We start from the raw sequence: 25512 nt of genomic DNA on the forward strand, positions 1-25512 counted from the left end.
GCAATAATTAACTGTTGTTAATGTACAAAGTTTGTTTTCTCAGTCATCCAGGTATATAACAACAAAAAAGGTTGAATCATGTCATCTGGACTTCGTTTTTTTGTTAAAAAGAAACGTTTCGCCCCTCATCCAAGAGGCTTCGTCGGTCTGAGGCCTAGCCATCTGGTATTACCCAGAAGCCACCCTGACTCTTGTGTTCCAAGCCTGCCTCAGATACCCCTGAAGTCTGGCCTTTTCACTAATGGTTTAAAATTGTTGTTAATGTAATTTGTGATTTCCTTGTTTGTTATTGACTTCTATATTTTATTGTTTTATCTAACTGTACTGTTTCCCTTCTCTTGACCCTACAAGAACCTGTTGGTGCTGCCAGGCTGTAAATAAGACTCTTGTTCTTTGTGTTTATGCCTGGTTAAATAAAGGTGGAATGAAAAAAAAAGTTATTTGACAGAAAAATACAAGCTGTTGTGAAAAACTGATCTCATAAACAACAAAGTCCATGCTCAATAATCCAGGTATAAAATCCAACATTTTTCAGTCATCTGGACAGTTTCTTTTTTCTTTTTTTTTTGTGCTGAAACATTTCGCCTTCGATCTGGAAGGCTTCATCAGTCAAGGAAACACACAACAAAACTGATTCTTCCCCCAACAACTTACTCCAAAGTGGAACAAACCAGTTTTGCTTGTGATAAGATGGTCTCTTTGGTACGCCCCCTCCTCCATTGCCGGCCCTCTTCGTTGTTGCCAGTCATGTCAAATTGGTTGAAAACAACTCATAAACATGATCTCATAAATACTGAGTTAAAACATCATCATTGTTTAGTTTAGTTTAGTTTAGTTTAGTTTAGATCATGTAAAATGGTTTTATCCAAACCTAAAAGTTGTTTATTGGTTACCATACAAACACCATCTTTCTTTTTTCTTAACAGGCTGAACTCAGTTGATGTTAAGTACCAGATCTGGACTCTTGGGGTAGTTTTTACAGACAATGTAAGTGTTTGAACACCCAACCATTCTGCAGTCATACTCATACTGAGCTTCAGAACTAAATTTCATGAAAAGGATTTAAAATCATCATTTGGTTTTCATTTTTATTTCAACTTTTTTATCTATTAAAAAATTAGCACATTTACACAATTTCCCAATTGTTTTATGGTTTTGTTTACTGTAAGCATTCGTCTTGTTTGAAGTGTTTATTTGGCCCTAAATTATTAGCTCAAAATATTTATTACTTTATTCACAAGTTATTAGTTTTAGTTTTATTAATCTTAAATGACCTAAATTATTACATGATTGGCAGGTGTTATGTTATTGGCCGTTATTACATTAACGGTTGTTAAAGTCCATAAATTGTATTTTTGAAACCAGGTTCCAATTTGATCAAATCCAGATAAGACAGGACTAGATTTCTGTTTCAACAACCTATTAATTATTGTAAGTTGTGACTGCGGCACTACCTCCCTTGCCTAACCATATCGTTGTTGTGTTGTTGCAGTCCTTCCTGTACCTGGCTTGGTATATGAGCATGTCAATCCTGGGTCACTACAACAACTTCTTCTTTGCTGCCCATTTGCTGGACATTGCCATGGGCTTCAAGACACTACGGACCATTCTCTCCTCAGTTACACACAACGGCAAACAGGTAAAAAAATGTACTGGTTTAAATAAGTGTGAGTTGGTATTGCACTAGAGTGGGGTGTCTAATCATGCTGCTCAAGAACCACTATCCTGCATAGTTTAGGTGTTTGCACAAAATTTTTTATTATTTTATTTAACCTATATTTATACAGGTAATCTCATTGAGTCACAAGGACTCATCAAGAGAGACCTGTTTTAGACAGATAATGTGGAGTACAGACAACAATATAAAATAATAAAAAGCAATTAAAATAAAAGTAGTGTTATGAAAACATTACAATCAAGGTGCCATATAAAACATGGTAAAATACTAAAAGCAAGAACATGTTTGCTTGGGTTTTTCTAATGACCTTATCAAATGTTTAAAATCCCTTAAAGAAATCAAGGTGGACAGCTTCAGATCTTTTTGAAAGGTGTTCCAGGTTACTTAAGCAGAGTAAGAAAAGGCCTTTTTGCCGAGTTCGGTCTGCACAGAGGGAACACTGTAGCTAGTGGTGTCCTGAGAGCGCACGCTGTAACTGCACTGATAACGTGACATGTGGGAGGAGATATAAGGCAGCAGACCAAGGAGGGATTTATAAATGAAAATGAACCAGTGAGAAAGTCTGTGTGAAGTTAATGATGACCAACTAACCAATGAGTACAGAGTGTATTGATGTGTATGGTAGTTACAACTAGGCCTGTCAAAATAACAAATTGTCTCAGGAATTATTGTGATAAACGATAATATTGTTTGAAATTTGACAATAATTAGTAATTGTCAATTTTAAGAAGAAATGTTGGTTAATTTTTGTGTGTAGTACATTGTTTGACCACTGGATGGCAGTATAAGACTGTTTGAAGCGAAGGATGGATAGTGAGGGAGAGAGCAGTGTGTCTATTTAAGAAAACTGGGAGGGAGGCCCCTTGAAGTGACATGGGCTGTCTCTCGTTCTGGTTTTTTGGTTCACAAAATGGCAGATGCTCTGTGTGGTTTGAGCTCTTTAGCATAACACTTGTCAGACAAAGCTTTTAATAAAAAATCAGTAAACAAGTTCTCAGCTTCTTTTTGCAGAGAAAATCAACTTTTTAGACAAAGGCACGGGTTTCAACTGTGAATTTTGGAGCTTCGACAAGACGGAGGATTTTTTGTCTTCCTATTAGCTTAGCTCGTAGCTTAGCTGCTTTTAACGATCAAAAAACGCAATTTTGGACGTTTAAAATAAATTTTAAAGAGAGGGGGGGGGGGGGGGGGTGAAGGAAGAGCACCAGAGTTTAGCCTTTTTGTCATCCGGTGTCTTCAGTTGAAGAAACGATAAAGCTGATAAATGAAAATGAGGCTGATAATTTTCATTTATCATGCGATTAATTGATTTATTGTTTATAACAACACACCTAGTTACAACCAGTTACGAATCTTAGCGCACCATGGTAGACAGCATCCAACATACCTGATTTGAATCAAATAATAATTATCAGGCTTTTGCAGACAAGTAAAAGATCCATGGAGTTGCGACTTGCTTGGATTATCTACTGAAACATTAAAGTTTTAAATAGATGAAAAATGTTTTTCAATTGACCCTTTCATGCCTCTAATGTTAAAATGAAATATTATGTGAGTTAAATATATAAATTAAATTTATATTTGAGGACTTAATTTTTTTCCCAGAACATGTACATAACATTTACAGGACATTTACACAACAGGCAGCTATGGCTGAGTGGTTAGAGCAGTCATCCTTCAATGCAAGAGTTGGGGGTTCGATTCCACCAGCAGTCACATGCCAAAGTGTCCCTGGGCAAGACACTGAAGCCCTCATTGCCTCCGATGTGTGTCCCATCAGTGTATGAATGTGATAAAACACTGATTAGTCTTTGTATAGATCTAGTAGAGTGAATGGTAAATGAGGGACCAGACTGTGATGTAAAGAGCTTTGAGTGTCTTGATCAGATAGAAATGTGCTATACAAGTACAGTCCATTTACCATATAAATATTGACTGAAAATATTTGAATGAAATAAACATTGTTTAAGTGACCATAATAAAACCACTGCATGAGTTTACCAATAGCTGAACACATTAGAGTTTGAATTTTTGTTGAGCAGTGAACCCAGATGAACAAAGGCTGTTGTTCTACTCCTAAATGTGGATAATCGCAGCAGCTTCCCTCTTGACCCCTGTCTTTTAGCTGGTGTTGACTGTGGGCCTGTTAGCAGTGGTGGTGTACCTCTACACAGTAGTTGCCTTCAATTTCTTCAGGAAGTTCTACAACAAGAGTGAAGATGGACAACTTCCAGACATGAAATGTGATGACATGTTGACAGTGAGTAAGAATTCTTGTCCAAAATGCTCGGTGACATTTTTATTGTTTTATCAGAAACTTCCCTCTCCCGTATATTGATGTAGTGCTGTTTAACAAGGCGTACAGGTTAAATACACTGAAGAAGTTTCAAGCTTGTTCAGGGCTGGTGCTAGAGATGTTTTTAAAGGGATAAGACTGTCAACTTTGAAGTTATGCTTGGTCATCAGTTAGTACCTCGACAGCTGTGACATCAGCCCTAGACCACGGAGAATGAAGAAAAAGGTACAGATCTTTGTGCTAGGTTAATGATAGCCAAACGAGGGTCTAATATTTTTTTGTTTTTCAAGCTTCAAAAAAACAAGTTTTTATTCAAAGTGACATCCATCCATCCATTTTCTTCCGCTTATCCGGGGTCGGGTCGCGGGGGTAGCAGCCTAAGTAGGGAGACCCAGACTTCCCTCTCCCCAGCCACTTGGGCCAGCCCTTCCGGGGGAATCCCGAGGCGTTCCCAGGCCAGCCGAGAAACATAGTCCCTCCAGCGTGTCCTGGGTCTTCCTCTGGGCCTCCTTCCGGTGGGACGTGTCCGGAACACCTCACCAGGGAGGCGTACAGAAGGCATCCTAAACAGATGCCCGAGCCACCTCAACTGGCTCCTCTCGACGTGGAGAAGCAGCGGCTCTACTCCGAGTCCCTCCCGGATGATCGAGCTTCTCACCCTGTCTCTAAGGGAGAGCCCAGACACCCTGCGGAGAAAACTCATTTCGGCCCCTTGTATCCGAGATCTCATTCTTTCGGTCACAACCCAAAGCTCGTGACCATAGATGAGGGTGGGAACGTAAATCGATCGGTAAATTGAGAGCTTCGCCTTTTGACTCAGCTCTCTCTTCACCACGACAGACCTGTACAGTGCCCGCTTCACTGCAGACGCTGCACCTATCTGCCTATCGATCTCACGTTCCATTTTTCCCTCATTCGTGAACAAGACCCCAAGATACTTGAACTCCTCCACTTGGGGTAGGACCTCCTCCCTGACCCGGAGAGGGCACTCTACCCTTTTCCGGCTCAAGACCATGGCCTCGGATTTGGAGGAACTGATCTTCATCCCGGCCGCATCGCATTCGGCTGCGAACCGCTCCAGCGAAAGTTGTAGATCACGATCTGATGAAGCCAATAAGACCACATCATCTGCAAAAAGCAGAAAAACAATCCTAAGGCCACCAAAACGGATCCCCTCAACACCTTGGCTGCGCCTAGAAATTCTGTCCATAAAAGTTATGAACAGAATCGGTGACAAAGGGCAACCTTGGCGGAGTCCAACTCTCACCGGGAACAAGCCCGACTTACTGCCGGCGATGCGGACCAGGCTCTGACACCGGTCATACAGGGACCTAACAGCCTTATCAAAGGGTCCGGTACCCCATACTCCCAGAGTACCCCCCACAGGGCCCCCCGAGGGACGCGGTCGAACGCCTTCTCCAAGTCCACAAAGCACATGTAGACTGGTTGGGCAAACTCCCACGCACCCTCCAGGACCCTGCTGAGAGTGTAGAGCTGGTCCAGTGTTCCACGGCCAGGATGAAAACCGCACTGTTCCTCCTGAATCCGAGGTTCGACTATCCGACGGACCCTCCTCTACAGAACCCCCGAATAGACCTTACCAGGGAGGCTTAAGAGCGTGATTCCCCTGTAGTTAGAACACACTCTACGGTCCCCCTTTTTGAATAGGGGGACCACCACCCCAGTCTGCCAATCCAGGGGAACTTCCCCCGATGTCCACGCAATATTACAGAGTCGCGTAAGCCAACACAACCCTACAACATCCAGAGCCTTAAGGAACTCTGGGCGGATCTCATCCGCCCCTGGGGCCCTGCCACCGAGGAGCTTTTCAACCACCTCGGTGACCTCAGCACCAGAGATTGGAGGGCCCGACCCAGAGTCCCCAGGCTCCGCTTCCTCAGTGGAAGATGTGCCGGTGGGATTGAGGAGGTCTTCAAAGTATTCCGCCCACCAACCCACAACATCCCGAGTTGAGGTCAGCAGCACACCACTCCCACTATAAACAGTGTTGGTGGCGTACCGCTTTCCCCCCCTGAGACGCCGGATGGTAGACCAGAATCGTCTCGAAGCCGTGCGGACGTCGTTCTCCATGGCCTCTCCGAACTCCTCCCATGCCCGAGTTTTTGCCTCAGCAACCACCCGAGCCGCATGTCGCTTGGGCTGCCGGTACCCATCAGCTGCTTCCGGGGTCCCACAGGCCAAAAAGGCCCGATGGGACTCCTTCTTCAGCCTGACAGCATCCCTCACCGACGGTGTCCACCATCGGGTTCGAGGGTTGCTGCCACGACAGGCACTGACAACCTTGCGGCCGCAGCTCTGGTAAGCCGCCTCGACAATAGAGGCACGAAACATGGTCCACTCAGACTCAATGTCCCCCACCTCCCTCGGAACATGTTCAAAGTTCTCCCGGAGGTGGGAGTTGAAACTCCGTCTCACAGGAGACTCTGCCAGACGTTCCCAGCAAACCCTCACAATACGTTTGGGTCTGCCAGGTCTGACCGGCATCCTCCCCCACCATCGGAGCCAACTCACCACCAGGTAGTGATCAGTTGACAGCTCCGCCCCTCTATTCACCCGAGTGTCTAAGACATGTGGCCGCAGATCAGATGAGACGATGACAAAGTCGATCATCGAACAGCGGCCTAGGGTGTCCTGGTGCCAAGAGCACATATGGACACCCTTATGCTTGAACAAGGTTTTCGTTATTGACAATCCATGACGAGCACAAAAGTCCAACAACAGAACACCACTCTGGTTCACATCAGGGGGGCCGTTCCTCCCAACCACACCCCTCCAGGTCTCACTGTCATTGCCCACATGAGCATTGAAGTCCCCCAGCAGAACAAGGGAGTCCCCAGAAGGTGCACTTTCCAGTACCCCCTCCAAGGACTCCAGAAAGGGTGGATAATCTGAACTGCCGTTTGGTGCATAAGCACAAACGACAGTCAGAACCCGTCCCCCCACACGTAGGCGGAGGGAGGCCACCCTCTCATTCACCGGGGTGAACCCCAATACACAGGCACCAAGTTGGGGGGCAATAAATACGCCCACGCCTGCTCGGCGCCTCTCACCAGGGGCAACTTCAGAGTGGAAGAGTGTCCAGCCCCTCTCAAGGAAACTGGTTCCAGAGCCCGAGCCATGTATAGAGGTGAGTCCGACTATTTCTAGCCAGAACCTCTCAGCCTCACACACCAGCTCAGGCTCCTTCCCCACCAGTGAGGTGACATTCCACGTCCCAATAGCCAGCTTCTGTAGCCGAGGATCAGACCGCCAGGGTCCCCGCCCTCGGCCACCACCCATCCCACATTGCACCCGACCCCTTTGGCCCCTCCCACAGGTGGTGAGCCCATGGTAAGGGGGACCCACGTCTCCTCTTCGGGCTGTGCCCGGCCGAGCTCCATGGGTAAAAGCCCGGCCACCAGGCGCTCGCCCGCGTGCCCCACCTCCAGGCCTGGCTCCAGAGTGGGGCCCCGGTGACCCACGTCCGGGCAAGGGAACACTAGGTCAATTTGTGTTTCTCATCTATTGACATACTATTGTAAAATAATTCTACATTACATGGGTGTAGTTTGCATGTTCTCTCCGTGCATGCGTGGGTTTTCTCCAGCTACTCCAGTTTCCTCCCACTGACCAAAAACATGCATGTCAGGCTGATTGGTGACTCTAAATTGTTCCTAGGTGTGAGTGAGAGCGTGAATAGTTGTTAGTCTCATTTATCTCTGTGTGTCCCTGTGATGGACTGGAGACCTGTCCAGGGTGTACCCCGCCTCTCACACAGTGATGACTGGAAATGGGCACCAGTGACCCCTGCGACCCAAAACTGTATATATATATATATATAGTGTGTATATACAGTATGTATATGATCTCAGATCAGAGAATGGCATTTTAAACTGGAGAATGGCTTAAATCAGTGCTTCTCAATTATTTTCTGTTATGCCCCCCCAGAAAGAAGTAAACATTTTGCCCCCCCACCCCCAAATCTCAGCTGCGACTGTAAATAGTATGTCTATAAAACTGTTATAAGTACACCTCTGCCTAACATTGTGTCCTTATTAACATTAAAGGAAAAAAAAGAATATAAATCAATTTACAAGGAAGAATAACTTTAACATTGTTTTCAAGTCTGTAACAGAAACAACTTACAGTGCATCAATTTGCCTGAAACAAAAAAAAGCAATCCTTTTTTAAACTGTAAAGATTTTTGGACCATTTGATACTGAAAAATAAAATAAAATATAATCAATAAATAATAAATTAAAATTGATCAGCAACATTTTAACTCAGGAGTGTTATAAAAAGCACTTTGACCTACAAAACAAAAATTAATAAAACAATTTATGCTGATTTTTTTCAAATCAAAATGAGGAAGTCAGGATCAATGAACACACTCATCGATAAAACAAACAAAAAAAAAACTGTCAACATGAAAGAGGAAAGAGGGGACAGGTAACCCTCTCTCTTTGAGTTTACTCTTTGTTACCTGCGTGCTGTGGGTGACAAACGTCCAGATCATCACAACACAGCAGCTTAACTGAGGAGGTGAATTTATTTTGTTAGCAAAGAATAGAGTCCTAACATTTATTAAACATTACTTCTGTAAATTGTGCTTTGACAAACTTATCAATAAAACTAAAACATTGCGCTCCACTATTTGAGAAGAACTGGCTTAAAGGGTTTATGTTTTTAAACATAATGTTTAATATTCCTTATTTATTCATGCATGTATGTTTATTTTTGTTTATTTAACTTTTTACAATTATTTTTTGGAAAATAATAGCTTCTTTTTTTTTTTTACTTCCACCTATGTAATATTCTGTGTTCTTGTTTTACCAATCTTTCGGTTTATACGTTTTCTATTAATGTTTTTACATATTTTAGCCCTGATTTTTTTTTTATTTAGGAAATTGTGTATCTTCAGTTTATTCAGTTCCTTCATGTTACACCTGTGTTTAATCCTTAATTTATTGACTTATACCTGTTGTGTTTGGTTCTTGATTTTATTTCTGTTCCTTCCTTGTTCTACCAACTCTGTTCTCCATGTGAGTAGTGGAAAATAGAAGCCCAATGTGTAGTTTTGATTCTGTGAAGTGACTTGAAGCTAATAATTAGTAAAGTCATGCCTGACTTAATTTCTTGTTCAGGATGTTTTCAAAGAGACTTCAGCAGGTCCATTTAAGGACAAAGTCTTGTGGGTCAGAGCTTCTAGTCTGGACAGGCTTCACATGCAAGTTCATGCTGAACCCTTTTTTCAAATTCTTTTTAAAACATATGTATATTTTCAGAAACAACTGTGCATATTATATTAAAATGTTTTATGCTATTAACCTGTGACATTTGTCTTAATGAAAGCTTTATTTTAAAACAGAATTTATTACAATGGGGTAACTGAGGTGAAGAGGTATTTCTTCAAAATGGGACTATATAAGGACTTTGTCTTTACGTGTTTCTTAGCTGGAATGGAGTCTTCTGTCACCCAGAAGTTTTTGGACACACATTAATCCCCTGTAGTCAGTCACTCAGACCATGCTCCATTTCCTAATAAGGCTCAATGGGGGCACATAAGTCTTGTGTGTGAAGCAGGAAGATGACAGACTCTACAAAGATGAAGGGATGGATTGGTAAAAGCGGTCAGCTATGGAAATGACTTCACCCTCAGCCCTCGTCTTTCTCTCATCACTGAAAACCACTGAAAGCTAGAGTGATCAGGTTTTTGCTCCTGTCTGTGTATGTTTGTTTGTCTGTCTGGGACCATGATATTTCATGAACCACCAGATAAAATTTAATGAAACTTGCAAAATGTAATCATTGGATGAACATCTACAACTAATTAACTTTTAGAGTAAACTTGATTCAAGATGGCTGCCACAGCTAAATAAATACTCACAAATGGCTAACAATCAGTTTTACGTATATAGACATACAATATAAATTGATGTCAGACAAGCTTAGATTAATCCCTAACACATATTTTGAGTGCCAACATGTTGCTCAACACCTTCATCCGTCCATCCATCCATCCATCCATCCATCCATTGTCTACCACTTGTTCTGAAGTTGGGACGTGGGGGCAGCAGCTTAAGCAGGAAGGCCCAGCTACCTCTTTCCCCAGTCACCTCTTCTAGCTCTTCTTGAAAGACTACAAGGTTTTCCCAGACAAGCCGAGAGACATAGTCTGTCCAGCTTGTCCTGGGTTTCCCCACGGCCCTCCCAGTCAGAAATACATGGAGGACCTACCTAGGGAGGTACCCAGGGGGCATCCTTACCAGATGCCCAGACCACTTCAACTGGCTCCTCTCGATGTGGAGGAGCAGTGACTTTACTCTGAATCTGTCCCTGATAACTAAACTTCTCACCCTATCTCTAAGGGAAAGTCCAGCTACCCTGCAGAGAAAACTCATTTCAACTTCCTGTATCCTAGATCTCATTATTTTGGTCACTACGCAGGGTTTGTGACCGTAGATGATTGTAGGACTGTAGACCGACTGGTAAACAGAGAGCTTTGTGGTGATATTGCCCCTAGTGGTGTGTCTCTGTCCTGTTTCTTCTCTTGTGATTTCCCTTTTCCCACACCTGTGAGCCTGACAGGTGTTTTGTGTTTAGTCATCGTCAGTGTTTGTATATAAGTCTGTGTCTTGTTGTTATTCCTCGTCTGGGCATCGTCATGTATTCTTCTGGTAATCCTCCTGAGTCCCTGTTGTTTCCTGAGTGCCTCCTTGTGATTCTCTACGTGTCTCAGTAATGTAAGTTTTGCTGCCTCGACAGCCGTTTGTTTTTTGTGTTATTAAAAGTGCTTTCTTATTTAACCACCGAGTCTCCCGAGTCCTGCCTGCATCCTTGGGTTCTGCCTTTAAAAACCTTCAATTACGACAGTATGCCCAGACCACAATGAGAACCCAGCAGGCGGATGACTTGGGCCGAATACCAGGCCCAAGAAGCAGCTCGGACGACCCGGTGGGAGCAGGCGCGGATGGAGGAGCCTGTCATCCGATGGGGCGGGTTCCGTACCGAACCCATCCAGAGACAAGGTCACCGCAGCCCGGAGGTTGAGATCCTGCCATCATCTCTTCTAGCGGAGGAAGAGGAAATGAGGTCTCAGCTTCGGGGGAGCCGCCTGGCTTTTAAACCAACTTCTTCCTCCACCCTGCCACCCTGCTCGCCGCACCTGCTGCGGTCTTTGGAGGACGACGCTGAGCTGGAGGATGAACTCTGGTGCGCTCCTATCCTCAGCTCACACCCCCACCGCAGGAGGAATAAGCTGCAAAGATGGGTCGGAACCACCAATCTCCAGCTCCAACCTTCAGCCTGCTCTCCCGCTGCGCAGCATAAAGCACCGGGGAGAATTTCAAAGAGGGAGGAGCAGTCAATCCCCCGCTCGTCAGTGGAGCAGACGAAGGGGGGCTAACCGGAAAGAAAGCCCATTCAGCTTCTTCCCGAGTCTTCTGTTGAATCCCTTCAGGACCAGTCCTCCTTCTCAGATAAGTCATCTCCTGAATGTATTGCTTTAAATAACGCTTTTCAAAATCTGCTTTCATCCGCTAAACTCAACCCAAACTGTCAGAGCACTATTTATTCCCTAGCTGAAAAATTATTACTGCCTCAGCCTGCAATAACGCAGATCCCAGAGTTCCATCAATTACTCATTACATAAGGACTTTCAAAGAACAGTTTAAACACCATTCTCTCTCCAGCTATACTGTGCCACAGCAGAACCCACACAAACCTCCTTCCTTTGTTTCGGTGGGGGCTGGTCCCCATACCCCTTCCTCCAGTGCTTCAGTGGGGGTAAGACCCGACGCCCCACCTCCTTCCTATGCTTCGGTGGGGGCTGGTCCCAATACCCCTTCCTCCAGTGCTTCAGTGGGGGTATGACCCGATGCCCCACCTCCTTCCTATGCTTCGGTGGGGGCTGGTCCCAAAGCTGAATACTCCAGTGCTTCAGTGGGGGTAGGACCTGACGCCCCACCTCCTTCCTATGCTTTGGTGGGGGTTGGTCCCGCTAACCCTTCCTTCAGTGCTTCAGTGGGGGTAGGACCCGACGCCCCACCTCCTTCCTATGCTTCGGTGGGGCTGGTCCCAAAGCCCAATTCTCCAGTGTTTCAGTGGGGGTAGGACCTGATGCCCCACCTCCTTCCTATGCTTCACTGGGGGCTGGTCCCAATGCACCAACTTCCTGTGCCTCTGTGGGGACTGGTTCTCACACCCCATCTATTGGGATCTCTATAATGGTGGGTCCTGACACCTTGTATTGCCCCAAGCCTCCAGTGGGCCTCAAGCCTGCTGCAGCCCTGGCTCTATCACCTACTGCTGTAGCCCCGTTTCTGGTCCCTGGTTCTCCTGCTGCAGTGCTGACTTCACCGCCACCACCACCTGCTGCAGCTCTGGTTCCTGTCCCTGACTCCCTAGCAGCAGCTCTGAACCCATTTCCTGATGCAGCTCGAGTCTCTGATTCTCCTTCTGCAGTCCCTGAGGTTTTCACGCCTCAGCCTGAAGGTCCCCGGTCTGCAGAGGGTTCCATGACCGGACCTGAACCTGCTGCAGAAGATCCAGAGCCTGCCACAGAAGGTCTCAAGTCTGTTGGACAGCCTTCAGGCCGCCCGCCTGACTGGCTTCGACGTGGTGGACAGCCTCTAGGCCGCCCGCCTGACCGGCTTTGACATGGTGGGTGACCTCCTAGCCACCCACCTGAACTTTTTGTGTCTTTTATGTGTTGTGTGCTTGGTTTCCCTGTTGTGTTCCCTTGTGCCCTCTGTCCTGTTTTTTTTCCCCTCCTCCCACCCAAGTTTTTGGGGACAGGGTTTTTGGGGACGTCTGGAGACGTCCTTTAAGGAGGAGGTAATGTGGTGATATTGCCCCTAGTGGTGTGTCTCTGTCCTGTTTCCTCTCGTGTGATTTCCCATTTCCCACACCTGTGAGCCTGACAGGTGTTTTGTGTTTAGTCATCGTCAGTGTTTGTACACAAGTCTGTGTCTTGGTGTTATTCCTCATCTGGGCATCGTCATGTATTCTTCTGGTAATCCTCCTGAGTCCCTGTTTTTCCTGAGTGCCTCCTTGTGATTCTCTACGTGTCTCAGTAATGTAAGTTTTGCTGCCTCGACAGCCGTTTGTTTTTGTGTTATTAAAAGTGCTTTCTTTTTTAACCACCGATTCTCCCGAGTCCTGCCTGCATCTGCATTCTGCCTTTAAAAACCTTCAATTACGACAAGCTTCTTCTTACTGCTCAGCTCTCTCTTCACCACAATGGCCTGGCACAGAGTCCTCATTACTGCTGATGCTCCACTGATACATTTGTCAATCTCTAGCTCTATTATTTCCTCGGTCATGAACAAAATCCCAAGATACTTGAACTGCTTCACATGAGGCAGAACCTCACTCTAGTGTTGTAGTCAAGACCCCCTAACCCGAGACCAAGTCAAGACCAAGACCAGAGTGTACCGAGACCGAGACAAGACCACGACTTTTGGAGTCTGAGACCAAGTACGAGGGAGGGTGAGACCAAGTCAAGACGAAGCTCAATCTTTTCACATATTATCCGTACTGGCTTACTTTCACTTCTGGTTGCGACATTATGTTCTGTTGTCTGTATTGTTTTGTTGGTACAGAACCATGTGCAAGTGAAAGGGGGTGAGCGTGACAGCTGTAACAAAAACATGTATTTATCAATGAGTCACGTTATCACTTGGATTTGAATCAGTACGTTTTGCATCCAATAAAAACAAAGATGTTAACAAATAAACTGGACAATATTCTGGCAACTTAGTGATATTTCCACAGTTGTGGTCTTGACTGGTCCTGAAATAAAATTCAGAGTCCTCAATGTCCGAGACCTAGACATGATCGAGACCAAATGCGGTCGAGTCCGAGACAAGACCAAGACCATCAAAAAGTGGTCTTGAGACAGGTATCAAGATCAAGACCAGTCTCAAGTACTGCAACACTACCTCACTCTCAACTTGGAGATGGCAATATGCCCTTTATCAACCATGGCCTCAAATTTGGAAGTACTGATCCTCATCCCAGCTACTTCACATTCGACTGATAACCGCTCCAGTGAGAACTGAATATCACCAGACGATGATGCCAACAGGACAACATCATTTGCAAATAGCAGAGATAGAATCCTAAGCTCACCAACCCCTGGCTGCACCAAAAATAATTGTCAATGAAAATTATGAGCATAATTGGTGAGAAAAGGGCAGCCCTGGGCGAGTCCAACTCCCACTCTGAATGGGTCTGACTTACAGCCGGCAATGAATAAAACTCTCGCACATAAGGACCAAATGGCCCATAGCAATGGGCCCCCAATTCCATACTCGCAGAGCACCCCCTAAAATGTACCTTGAGAAACATGGTTGAATGCCTTCTCCATGTCCACAAAACACGTAGACTGTATGGACAATCTCCCATGACACCTCCAGGATCTGAGTCAGAGAGAGCTGGTACAATGTTCCGCAGCCAGGATGAAGCTTATATTGTTGCTCCTGAATCTGAGGTTTGACCTTAGATCATACTCACTTCTGTAGTACCCCTAATAACACCTTACTGGGGAGGTTAAGTAGAGTGTTGCCCCTATAATTGGAACACATCCTCTAGTCCCCACCCCCATTTTGAAGAGGAGAACCACCACCCAAGTCTACCAATCTAGTAGTACTGACTTGGATGGCCACGCAACGTTGCAAAGGCTTGTCAACCCAGACAGCCCTGTAACATCCAAAGCCTTGAGGAACTCTGAGAGGATTTCATCCACCCCTGGAGCCTTGCAGCCCTGCCACCTTGGAGCTTTTTAACTACATCGGTGACCTCAGCCCCAGTTATAGACAGACCAACCTCAAAGTCCTCAGACTTAGCTTTAAATAAACACAGTTTTGGTAAAGTGATGTATTCCCTGCCTCAACCACCTGATGGTTTGCCCAAATCTCCTCTGAGCTAATTGAGTCTATAGCCATGGCTTCACTGAACTCCTACCACATTCAGGCTTTTTCCTCAGTAAAAGCTAGCCAACTGCAGCCCGCTTTGCATGCCAATACTCCTCAGCTGTCTCAGAATCTGACCAGCCAACCAGCCCCTATAGGACTCCTTTTTCAGCTTTCCTGCTTAAGCTTCCCTAACCCGGGGTGTCCACTACTGAGTTCGAGGATGACCACCTTGAAAGGCACTGACAGGCTTGCAGCCGCAGCGCAAGGCAGCTGCCTCAACCATGGTGTCATGGAACAGTCAGGTCATCTAGACAGTTTCTTTTTTTTTTGGCTGAAACGTTTCGCCTTCAGTCCGGAAGGCTTCATCAGTCAAGGAAACGCACAACAAAACTGATTCTTCCCCCAACAGCTTACTTCAAAGTGGAACAAACCAGACTGAAGAGACCTGACTGAAAAATGTTGGATTTTATACCTGTATTATTGAGCATGGACTTTGTTGTTTTCAACAAGTTTGACAAGACTGTCAACAAGGAAGAGGGCTGGCAATGGAGGAGCAGGCGTACCAAAGAGACCATCTTATCACAAGCAGAACTGGTTTGTTCCACTTTGGAGTAAGCTGTTATGTGTTTCCTTGACTGACGAAGCCTTCCGGACCGAAGGCGAAACGTTTCAGCACAAAAAATATAAATAAACTGTCCAGATGACCTGACTGAAAAATGTTGGATTGTATACCTGGATTATTGAGCATGGACTTTGTAGCTTTCTGACAAGTTCTTCTGCCAGGAATTCCTAGCAAACCCTCACTATACATTTGAGTCGTTCTGGTTCTGTCCGGCGTCTTTCCCTGCCATCTTATCCAACTCACCACCAGGTGGTACTCATTTGACAGCTCAGCTCCTCTCTTCACCTGAATGTCCATAACATACGGCCGCAGATCGGATGACATGACTACAAAGTCAATCATCAATCTGCAGCCTAAGGTCTCCTGGTGTGATGTGCACTTATAGACACCCTTATGTTCAAACATGGTGTTTGTAATGGAATAACCATGATTAGCACAGAAGTCCAACAACAGAACACAGCTCGGGTTCAAATCAGAGAGGCAGTTCCTCCCAATCACGCGCCTTCAGGTCACACTATTGTTACCCACATAGGCATTGAACTTCCCCAGCAGAATAAAGAAGTCCCTAGCTGGAGCATCTTCCAGAAGCATAACTCCAAGAAGGCTGGGTACGCTGAACTGCCATTTGGAGCGGAGGCGCAAACAACCATCAGAGCCAATCCCCCCATCCAAAGGCTCAAGGAAGCTACCCTGTCATCTACTGGAGAACATCAACACACAAGCACTAAGGGTGCATTCACACCAGCCCTGTTTAATCCGCTTTAATCTAACTCTAGCTCGTTTTCCTAGAAAGTCCGGTTCGTTTGGGGAGGTGTGAACGCGCCATCGAACTCTGTCACGGAACAAAAAGGCGAACTCTGGCCCGGGCTAAAACCTAGGTCTCGGTCCGGTAGAATAGAACTCCAGCGCGGTTTGAGTACAGTGTGAATGTAAACAGACCGAGCCCCGCTCTACAAGCAAGAAGTGGAGTACAGCGCAGGGCAAACAAACACGCATTTCTCTTACCTTTTATGGAGCCGTCAGCTGCCTTGTGTGAAAAACAATATTCTCCATGGTCTTCTGCCTCATCTTCTGCTCATGCTGAGTCCATTTTTGAAAAATGACTAAATATAACTCCTAAAACTGCTAAAACTTGATGCCACTCCGTTTTTGTTTTTATTTCCAGAAGAAGAAGAAGTGTCTTCAGAGGTTTTTGTGTTGTTTCTTTCAGTAGTTCTTGATACAGCGCCCCCACAGGCGAGCGGGGTAATAGGTTGGTTCAACAGGTTGGCTCAACAGTTTGGCTCGACTGCACAGTGCAGTGTGAATGCAAACGCACCAGCTCAAATGTAAACAAAATGTCATGAATATTGGTCCCGAACCGAACAGAGTTTACCTGACTATTAGGTGTGAATGCACCCAAAGTCTCTTGTATCAATGTTGGCCCCCCATTTGGTGTGTCGTGCTCCCCTCCGGTGGTGGGCTTCCCTGCCGCCGGTTCATTGGCGGCTCTCAGCAGCTGGGGCTGGGTGGTGGGGCTTGAGCGGGCCCGCCCTGGTGGCTGCCTGTGGGGGCCTGGGTGCCCTGGCTCTGTCGGGCCTCTGTTGGGGGTTGGTATGATCTTGGGACTCGGAGGTTGGTGTCCATGGCCGGATCCACTCTGGAGGGGCGGGTTGCCGGTGGGGCCTGTGAACTCGTCGCTACAGCTTCCTGGGGTTTCTGCATTGTGGTTGCTGGGGATTGCCCGGGGCTTCCCTTTGCTTCTCTCTCTGGGCGGTGCAGGTGTCTCTGTTGGGGGACTCCTGGAGTTCCGGGCTTGGGGGCCGCTGTGTGTCTGTGGTTCCGGTCTTCCTTGTGTTACCTTCGTGTCCTGTGGGGACGGGTTTATGGGTCCCCACATCCACTATTGAACATTTTTATGGAGAACCCTTATAGTTATAAGCATGCTCACACAGGTGTTTAGATTCAGATGTTTATCAGATACACACTCAGTTGGGTTGTGGTGGCCGCTAAATATATCTTGTATTACCATGTACTGTATAAAATACTTTCTAATGATGTTATAAGTATCATTATATATGTTGTTTGTTGTTGTGGTTTCTCTGTTTCGTCTTTTTTTTTTCTTTCCACAGGTCTAGAGGCAGACTTCAATGATGTTGATTTGTGTTCTCTTTATCCCTCTCTCTCTCCTCTATTCCTATCTCCTTCTTTACATTTTAACCCTTCTATCACGTTTCTGCTTTGTTATCTTCTTTGTTTTTCGTCCTCGTGTCCATTACATCTGGAACAAACCCAAAGTAAATTCTAATAAAATTTAATTTATATATCAAGTGGAGCATTAAGGCCAGCCATAATGCTCTGCTTGTAATCGTAAGTCTGTTGGGCTTCACTTTGACACTCAGACAATAATTCTAAGTGCTTCAATGCCGGACAGGACAAGGGAAAAAAAAAAAAAGAATAAAGAAGTCCCCAGCTGGAGCATCTTCCAGAAGCATAACTCCAAGAAGGCTGGGTACTCTGAACTGCCATTTGGAGCGGGGGCGCAAACAACCATCAGAGCCAATCCCCCCATCCAAAGGCTCAAGGAAGCTACCCTGTCATCTACTGGAGAACATCAACACACAGGCACTACAGGGGGCTTAAGGTAGGCCCACACCAGCTTGGCGCCTCTCCCCAAATCAAGAGTGGAATAAGATTCAGCTCTGCTCAAGGAGATTGGTTCTGTAGCTCATGCTGTGCATTGAGGTGAGCCCAACTGTATCTAGTTGTTACCTTTCAACCCCACGTACAAGCTCAGGCTCCTTCCCGGCCAGAGAGGTGACGTTCCATGGCTCTCGTTCCATGCACAACTCCTTTTTTCAAATTTTTTCCAGGAACTTAGGAGGGCTGTGGAACTGGGGCGGCTGTGGTGCAATGACAGGTACCATGAGGACTAATGGAAATAGAAAAGAAAATTTAAATAAAACTTTGTATTCTTTTTATGCAGCTCAGTACAAAATGATCCAAGTGCTGGTCCCCATCCCGCTGGTTGGGAACCCCTGCTTTACACTTGATTTTTTTAATTGACTTTTATATACAAAAATATATATAAATGAGTTTTATCCTGATGCATGCTCAATAATCCAGGTAGAAAAATCCAAAAAAGTTCAATCTGGTCCTCTGGACATTCAAAAAAAAAAAAAAAAAATATTGAAACGTTTCGTCTCTCATCCAAGAGACTTCCTCAGTCTGAGGTGCTGTTTTCAGCCCAGTCTCTTAAATAGCACCTTCTCAGAGTGGATCAACCAGTTTGCTGCTGATAACCAAAACCAGTTGATCACATGCTCAAGAAGGACCATCAGCCTGACAATGGATCATTAGCACACTGATGACTGTTTACTATTCACAGAGGGCTGAGTGATACTAGCAATCACAGCATTGTAAGAGGGGGACAGTTGAACCCGGAGGCCTCCACCCCTGTTTAATGATGGACGATTTCTTTTCACAAAGATGGCCTCCTTTACTCCTCTCTCAAACCATCGTTCCTCTCTGTCCAGGATGTGAACATCTTCATCCCTGAAAGAGTGACCGCTGGCCTGGAGATAAGTGTAGACTGCAGAATCCTGGCCTGATGATGTTGATCTTCTGTGCTGGGCCAGAAACCCCAAAATACATTACGGCAAAGACTGGTTCATCCCAAAGATCCAGTCCCCCGGCACAAACAGAGTAATATTGTGTATGCTGTTCAGTGTCAGGAGGGCTGTGATCAGTCTTACATCGGGGAAACAAAACTGCCACTGGCCAAAAGGATGGCCCAGCACAGAAGATCAACATCATCAGGCCAGGATTCTGCAGTCTACACTTATCTCCAGGCCAGCGGTCACTCTTTCAGGGATGAAGATGTTCACATCCTGGACAGAGAGGAACGATGGTTTGAGAGAGGAGTAAAGGAGGCCATCTTTGTGAAAAGAAATCGTCCATTATTAAACAGGGGTGGAGGCCTCCGGGTTCAACTGTCCCCTCTTACAATGCTGTGATTGCTAGTATCACTCAGCCCTCTGTGAACAGTAAACAGCCATCAGTGTGGTAATGATCCATTGTTAGGCTGATGGTCCTTCTTGAGCATGTGAGCAGCTGGTTTTGGATGTCAGCAGCAAACTGGTTTATCCACTCTGAGAAGGTGCTATTTAAGAGACTGAGCTGAAAACAGCACCTCAGACTGAGGAAGTCTCTTGGATGAGAGACGAAACGTTTCTATATTTTTTTGCTTTGTTTTTTTTTTTTTTTTTTTGAATGTCCAGAGGACCAGATTGAACTTTTTTGGATAAATGAGTTTTATTTGTATTTTACTTTGTGACGGAATGTGTCAGAATGACTGCAGAGCTGCTGAAACAGAACACTGTTTAAACTTTTGTATGGATCCATGTCAACCACAGAGATGCCCATAGTCATTGTAACAAATATAGACAAATGACAAATAAAACTAGATTGGATGTTAAGGAAGTGGAAATAAACAGGAATATTGCTTGAACACAATACATCACATACAGACTTTGAGCAGCATATTAGTAACTATAAAAGGTGGGTGTATCTCATCTGTGTGATCTGATTGTCTCCACTCCTTCCTTTAGCTGGGGTTGTCACAGTGAGCAAACTTTCACAGATTTAGCAAATATTTAACATCAAACACCCTTCTTTATGCATCCCGGATTCAAATCCGCATTCTCACGAATATAACCACCATGCCTCTTGTGTGATATAACTATCATTGCTGAATGATCTGCTGTTATAACATAACCTTATCTAGGGTTGGCAAAGTGCTTTTCAGGTTTTACAGCTCTATAATTTGATCCTAGATAAATTATTTATACACTCATAAACCAGTAAGTTTGTGGAACTCAGGATCAAACCACTGACCCTTTTGGGCAGCTGTGGCTGAGTGGTTAGAGCAGTCGTCCTCCAATACAAGAGTTGGGGGTTCGATTCTACCAGCAGTCACATGCTGAAGTGTCCCTGGGCAAGACACTGAACCCCTAAATGCCTCCGATGTGTGTCCCATCGGTGTATGAATGGGTAAATGAGGACACAGATTGTGTTGTAAAGCGCTTTGAGTGTCTTGATTGATAGAAAAGCGCTATATAAGTGCAGTGCAGTCCATTTACCCTTCATATGGGGCCGAGATGGTGTAGAGGCAGGGCAGCCGGCTTGGGACCCGAGAGTCCCAGGTTCGATCCCCAGTCACTGCACATCACGTGGCGTCTCTGGGCAGCACGTCTAATTCCCAAAATGTCCCCCGGGCGCTTTCAATAGCTGCCCACTGCACCACCTGGTGGTGGATGGGTTAAATGCAGAGACTAATTTCGCCATTGTATGGAAACATACAGTGCTGACATTGTGATGACATTATTATTATTATTATTATTATTATCTGGAAGTATAAGACTCTAATTGTCCAGGCCGTTTCCTCTGTCTTGCTGAGTTTTGTATTTTTTTCACTCTTTCCTCCAGTGCTACATGTTCCACATGTATGTTGGTGTACGAGCAGGTGGAGGGATTGGCGATCAGATAGAGGACCCTGCAGGTGACGAGTACGAAATCTACCGCATCATCTTTGACATCACATTCTTCTTCTTTGTCATTGTAATCCTTCTGGCCATCATCCAGGGTAAGTTCCACATACATTTATTTATCTCTTTATTGATTATCTTTTTTTAACCAGGCAAATTCCATTGAGATCACGCATCTATTTGGCATGAGAGGCCTGGGCCTGAACGCAGCCTAGCAGGGGCAGCAGAAACCTTTGTAATGTTGTGGGAGGACACAGTGGTGGTGGGCTTGGGTGTCCTCCCCCAGAAAATTTTGAATAAAGTAAATGCCATTTCCTGCATTTTGTTGTATTTTAATGGGTTTCTAAACATCTACATTTACCTACATACTGTATGTAAACACTTGATTCAATAACTATTTTAGAGACAGATTCCTCGTTCAACTGGTCCATATATCGTCCTGTTTTTAAACTCACTCCTATGGCTAAGATAATGAAATTAATGTGACAATTTATCACAAACAATGACTTTAGGGGTGCATTCACTTTTATTTTGTTTATTTTTTATTTAGTTTTATTTGTAACACATTATACCATTGTGCTAAGCAATGGTGACACTGAACTGAATGTTTAAAAATAAAAATATTAACTTTACCCATGAGCAGGTGCCATTTTGATAACCACCATCAGTTAATTCTTATAGACCTACTCACAACAAAAAATGACATGGCATCATGCAGCCTTCACAACACCAAATTACACTGTGCCAAGCAATAGCAACACACACAAAAAACAACTTTTTTAGCCAGTTTGGTCAACCAGCATGCAATTATTAAAACAAAATAGGTGCATAGGTTCCTTTCTACCATGGTGCCACAACAATTTCTACCACTTCATAACTTTGATTCCCCTTTCCTTCAAAATCCACTTGGAATAACATCCATCTCTATTTTCCCATTGTATTCCTTTCCACTATTCCTTCTCCATACACCGATGGTGAAGATTCTCAGTCATCCAGCACATGATGAATTCAAAAAACGTTCAATACAAAAACAACTGGACTTTATTTGTAACAGAAGACGTTTCGCTCCTCATCCGAGGAGCTTTCTCAATTCAAAGAGCAGAGAGTGAGAGATTCAGGTTATAAGGCTGAGTGAGATAAGACACACACACACATATGTAGATTGGCAATTCACACCTAAACAAACTTAACAGTAAGAGTCTTTTGTTCCTCTAATTCACAGACGAGGCCCCTCTGTTTCCATCAGGTGTGAAAATCGGCTGGGAATCTGTTTTAAAGTTGCATTATAGGTTTTTGAAAGTGGAAATCTGAGGCCTCCTCCTCTGTTAAGAGACAGCTTTTCTCTTTTTACATAAATTGCTTCCTTCACCCCCCTCTCAAACCATCTGTGTTCTCGGTCCAAAATGTGCACATTTTGGTCCTCAAAAGAGTGTCCCTTATCTGTGAGGTGGAGGTGAACAGCTGAGTCTTTTCCTGTGGAGCTGGCTCTCCTGTGTTGAGCCATGCGTCTGTGAAGAGGCTGTTTAGTTTCTCCAATGTAGAGGTCTGGACAGTCCTCGCTGCACTGGACCGCATACACTACGCCACTCTGTTTGTGTATGGGTGTTTTGTCTTTAGGGTGGACCAGCCTCTGTCTGAGAGTCCTGCTGGGTTTGAAATGTACTGGGATCTTGTGTTTGTTGAAGATCCTTCTGAATTTCTCTGATACTCCAGCAACATAAGGGATGACAATGTTTTTACGTCTGCTGTTCTCCTTTTTCAGTTTATTGGTGTGTTTTGTAGATTTTCTCACTGACTTGACAAAAGCCCAGTTAGGATATCCACATGTTTGAAGAGCTTCTTGAATGTGTTTCTGTTCCTTTTCCTTACCTTCTGTCTTCGTGGGGATGCATTCGGCCCGATGTTGTAAAGTTCTGATGACAGAGAGTTTGTGTTCCAGTGGTTGGTGGGAGTCAAACAGAAGATACTGGTCTGTGTGGGTTGGTTTTCTGTAAACTTCAATGTTGAGGCTGTCCTCTCTCTCCATCTGAACCAAACAGTCCAAAAAAGGCAGTTTGTTGTCATTTGCATCCTCTCTGGTGAACTTGATGTTGTTATCGACCGAATTAATGTGTCTGGTGAACGCTTCTATTTCCTTAGCTTGGATTTTGACCCAAGTGTCATCCACATAACAGAACCAATGGCTTGGCGTTGTTCCCTCATAGGAGTTTAGGGCTCTCTGTTCCACTTCCTCCATGTAGAGATTGGCAACAATGGGTGACACTGGAGATCCCATGGCACAGCCGTGCTTCTGTCTGTAAAAACTGTCATTGAACTTGAAATAAGTGGTGGAGAGGCAGAGATCCAACAGGGTGCAGATCTGGTCTGGGGTGAAGTTGGTCCTGTTGATTAAGTCCTTGTCTTGTAAAAGTTGTTTTCTGACAGTTTCTACTGCTTCAGAGATGGGTATGCATGTGAAAAGAGAAGTCACATCATACGATACAAGGGTTTCTCCTGGGGTTAATTTCAAGTGTTGAACTTTGTTAGCAAAATCAGTGGAGTTCTTTATGTGATGAGGTGTGTTTCTAACAAGAGGAGCTAAAATACCAGCCAGATGTTTAGCAATATTATATGTCACTGAGTTCATACTGCTGACGATGGGTCTGAGTGGTGTTCCTTCTTTATGTATTTTTGGAAGTCCATAAAGACAGGGAGTGGCTTCCCCTGGGTACAATCTATAATACAACAATCAATTGATTGTTTTCTCCTTTTCAAGTTTTTGCAGGTAATCTGTGACTTTCTTTTTGTAGGCACTGGTTGGGTCCCTCTTCAGGGTCTCATAGGTGTTGCTATCGCTCAGTAGTGTGGTTATTTTTTCCCGGTAATCAGAAGTGTTGAGGACTACTGTGCATCTTCCTTTATCAGCTGGTAAAATTGTGATGTTTTGGTCCTGGCTGAGTGATGTTACAGCATTCCTTTCCTGTGGTGTGAGGTTTGAAGGAGGCGGTTTGGCACTGGAGACGGTTGCTGATATTTTCATTCTGAGTTGTTCTGCCTCTCCTTCCATCAAGTTGTTGTTCCTAATCGTGGATTCAGTGGCCGTGATTAGTTCCACAAAAGTTATTTCTTGTGGGGAGATGACAAAATTTAGTCCTTTTGTCAGCACATCTTTTTCAGGTTGTTTCAATGTCCTGTTAGACAAATTTCTAACCCACTGGTCCTGAAAATTAGTGTTGGCGACAAACTCCTGATCTTGACTGACTGACTGCAAAAAAAAAAAAAAACTTCTGGTAAGATGGCGCCCGTGTACATGGCCTACAATCTACCTCTGACGATACTGTTTGGATTATTTCTGCTTTTTTCGTTTTTTGTCTGGGATATCAACTCGCTGCTTGTGTTTGGCCGACAACAGCTCCTCGATCTTCGATTGTCTGTTTTTGCTGTCGCTGATTCGGACCATTTTGATCGTGACTCGGGACCCCCCCCCCCCCCTTCCACCCCTTCTGGCAGACGTGCCTGCTTGTTTACGCTGGGCCCCAAGCCTGCCTTCTCGGAGATATCGATCCAGACGCCGGGGAAAACGTGCCGGCCGGCTGGTAAAACTCAAAGCTCTGCGTGGTCAACGTTTCCACAGCCAGCTTCCTAGGTGCCCGGACCAGGGAAAATATGGGTGTTGTCTACCGGCCCGGCGCTTGGACCGTCCTGGAGGCGCTGTTTTTAAAAATCTGTAACCGTTGGCGCACACCACCCCCACCATGGCTGGTTCTGTGTCGGACCTGATCAGAACGTGCCTCATCAACACAAGGTCTGTTGCCAACAAGACTTTTATTCTAAATGACTTTTTTAAAGACGAGGGACTAGATTTTCTTTTTCTCACTGAATCCTGGTTGCCTTTGGGTGATTCAAGCGCCTTGGTGGAACTTTTACCTCCGGACTGTCTGTGTTTTAATGCCCCGCGGCCATCAGGTCGGCGGGGTGGTGGAATGTTAACTGTATTTAAATCAAACTTTTCTTGTAAACAGTTGTCCACCCTCATGCCCTGCTCCAGTTTTGAGCTGAGTGCTTTTGAACTCGGACATTCCCCGCCCGTTCTGTGTGCGATTGTTTATCGCCCCCCTCGTTCCAAGGACTTCATAAGTGAATTCTCTGATTTTCTGGCTTACATCACACCAAGATATGATCACTTTATTATCGTTGGTGACTTTAATATTCACGTCTGTTGTCAGGAGAAGCCGTTAGTGAAGGACTTCCTTGATTTGTTGGACTCATTTAATTTAACTCAACATGTAAATGCTCCCACCCAACAATACGGTCACACTCTGGATCTCATTTTAACAAGTGATGTCTCTGTAATTTGGTAATCGGCGACAATGTTCTCTCAGACCACATGCCTGTCTTGTTTGATATCATCCCGCCTTGTCCTACTGCTAAGTCATGTGATTCTGCACATACTTCACGCGCCATTAACCGTTTCACTGCTGCACGTTTTACTGAAG

General features: G+C 45.0%; 1 protein-coding gene across 1 annotated transcript in view; it reads left to right on the forward strand.

The window, feature by feature from the left end:
- The window catches only part of ryr2a (ryanodine receptor 2a (cardiac)), a 554599-nt gene that overhangs the window by 506928 nt on the left and 22159 nt on the right, over window positions 1–25512 (forward strand). The window contains 4 exon segments of the mRNA XM_037691577.1: window positions 927–987; window positions 1493–1639; window positions 3804–3938; window positions 20979–21135. Of these exon segments, the coding sequence (XP_037547505.1) occupies window positions 927–987; window positions 1493–1639; window positions 3804–3938; window positions 20979–21135 (500 nt within the window).

Source organism: Nematolebias whitei, chromosome 17 (genome assembly GCF_014905685.2).
Source record: "Nematolebias whitei isolate Nwh7 chromosome 17, NemWhi1, whole genome shotgun sequence".
NCBI lineage: Eukaryota > Metazoa > Chordata > Actinopteri > Cyprinodontiformes > Rivulidae > Nematolebias > Nematolebias whitei.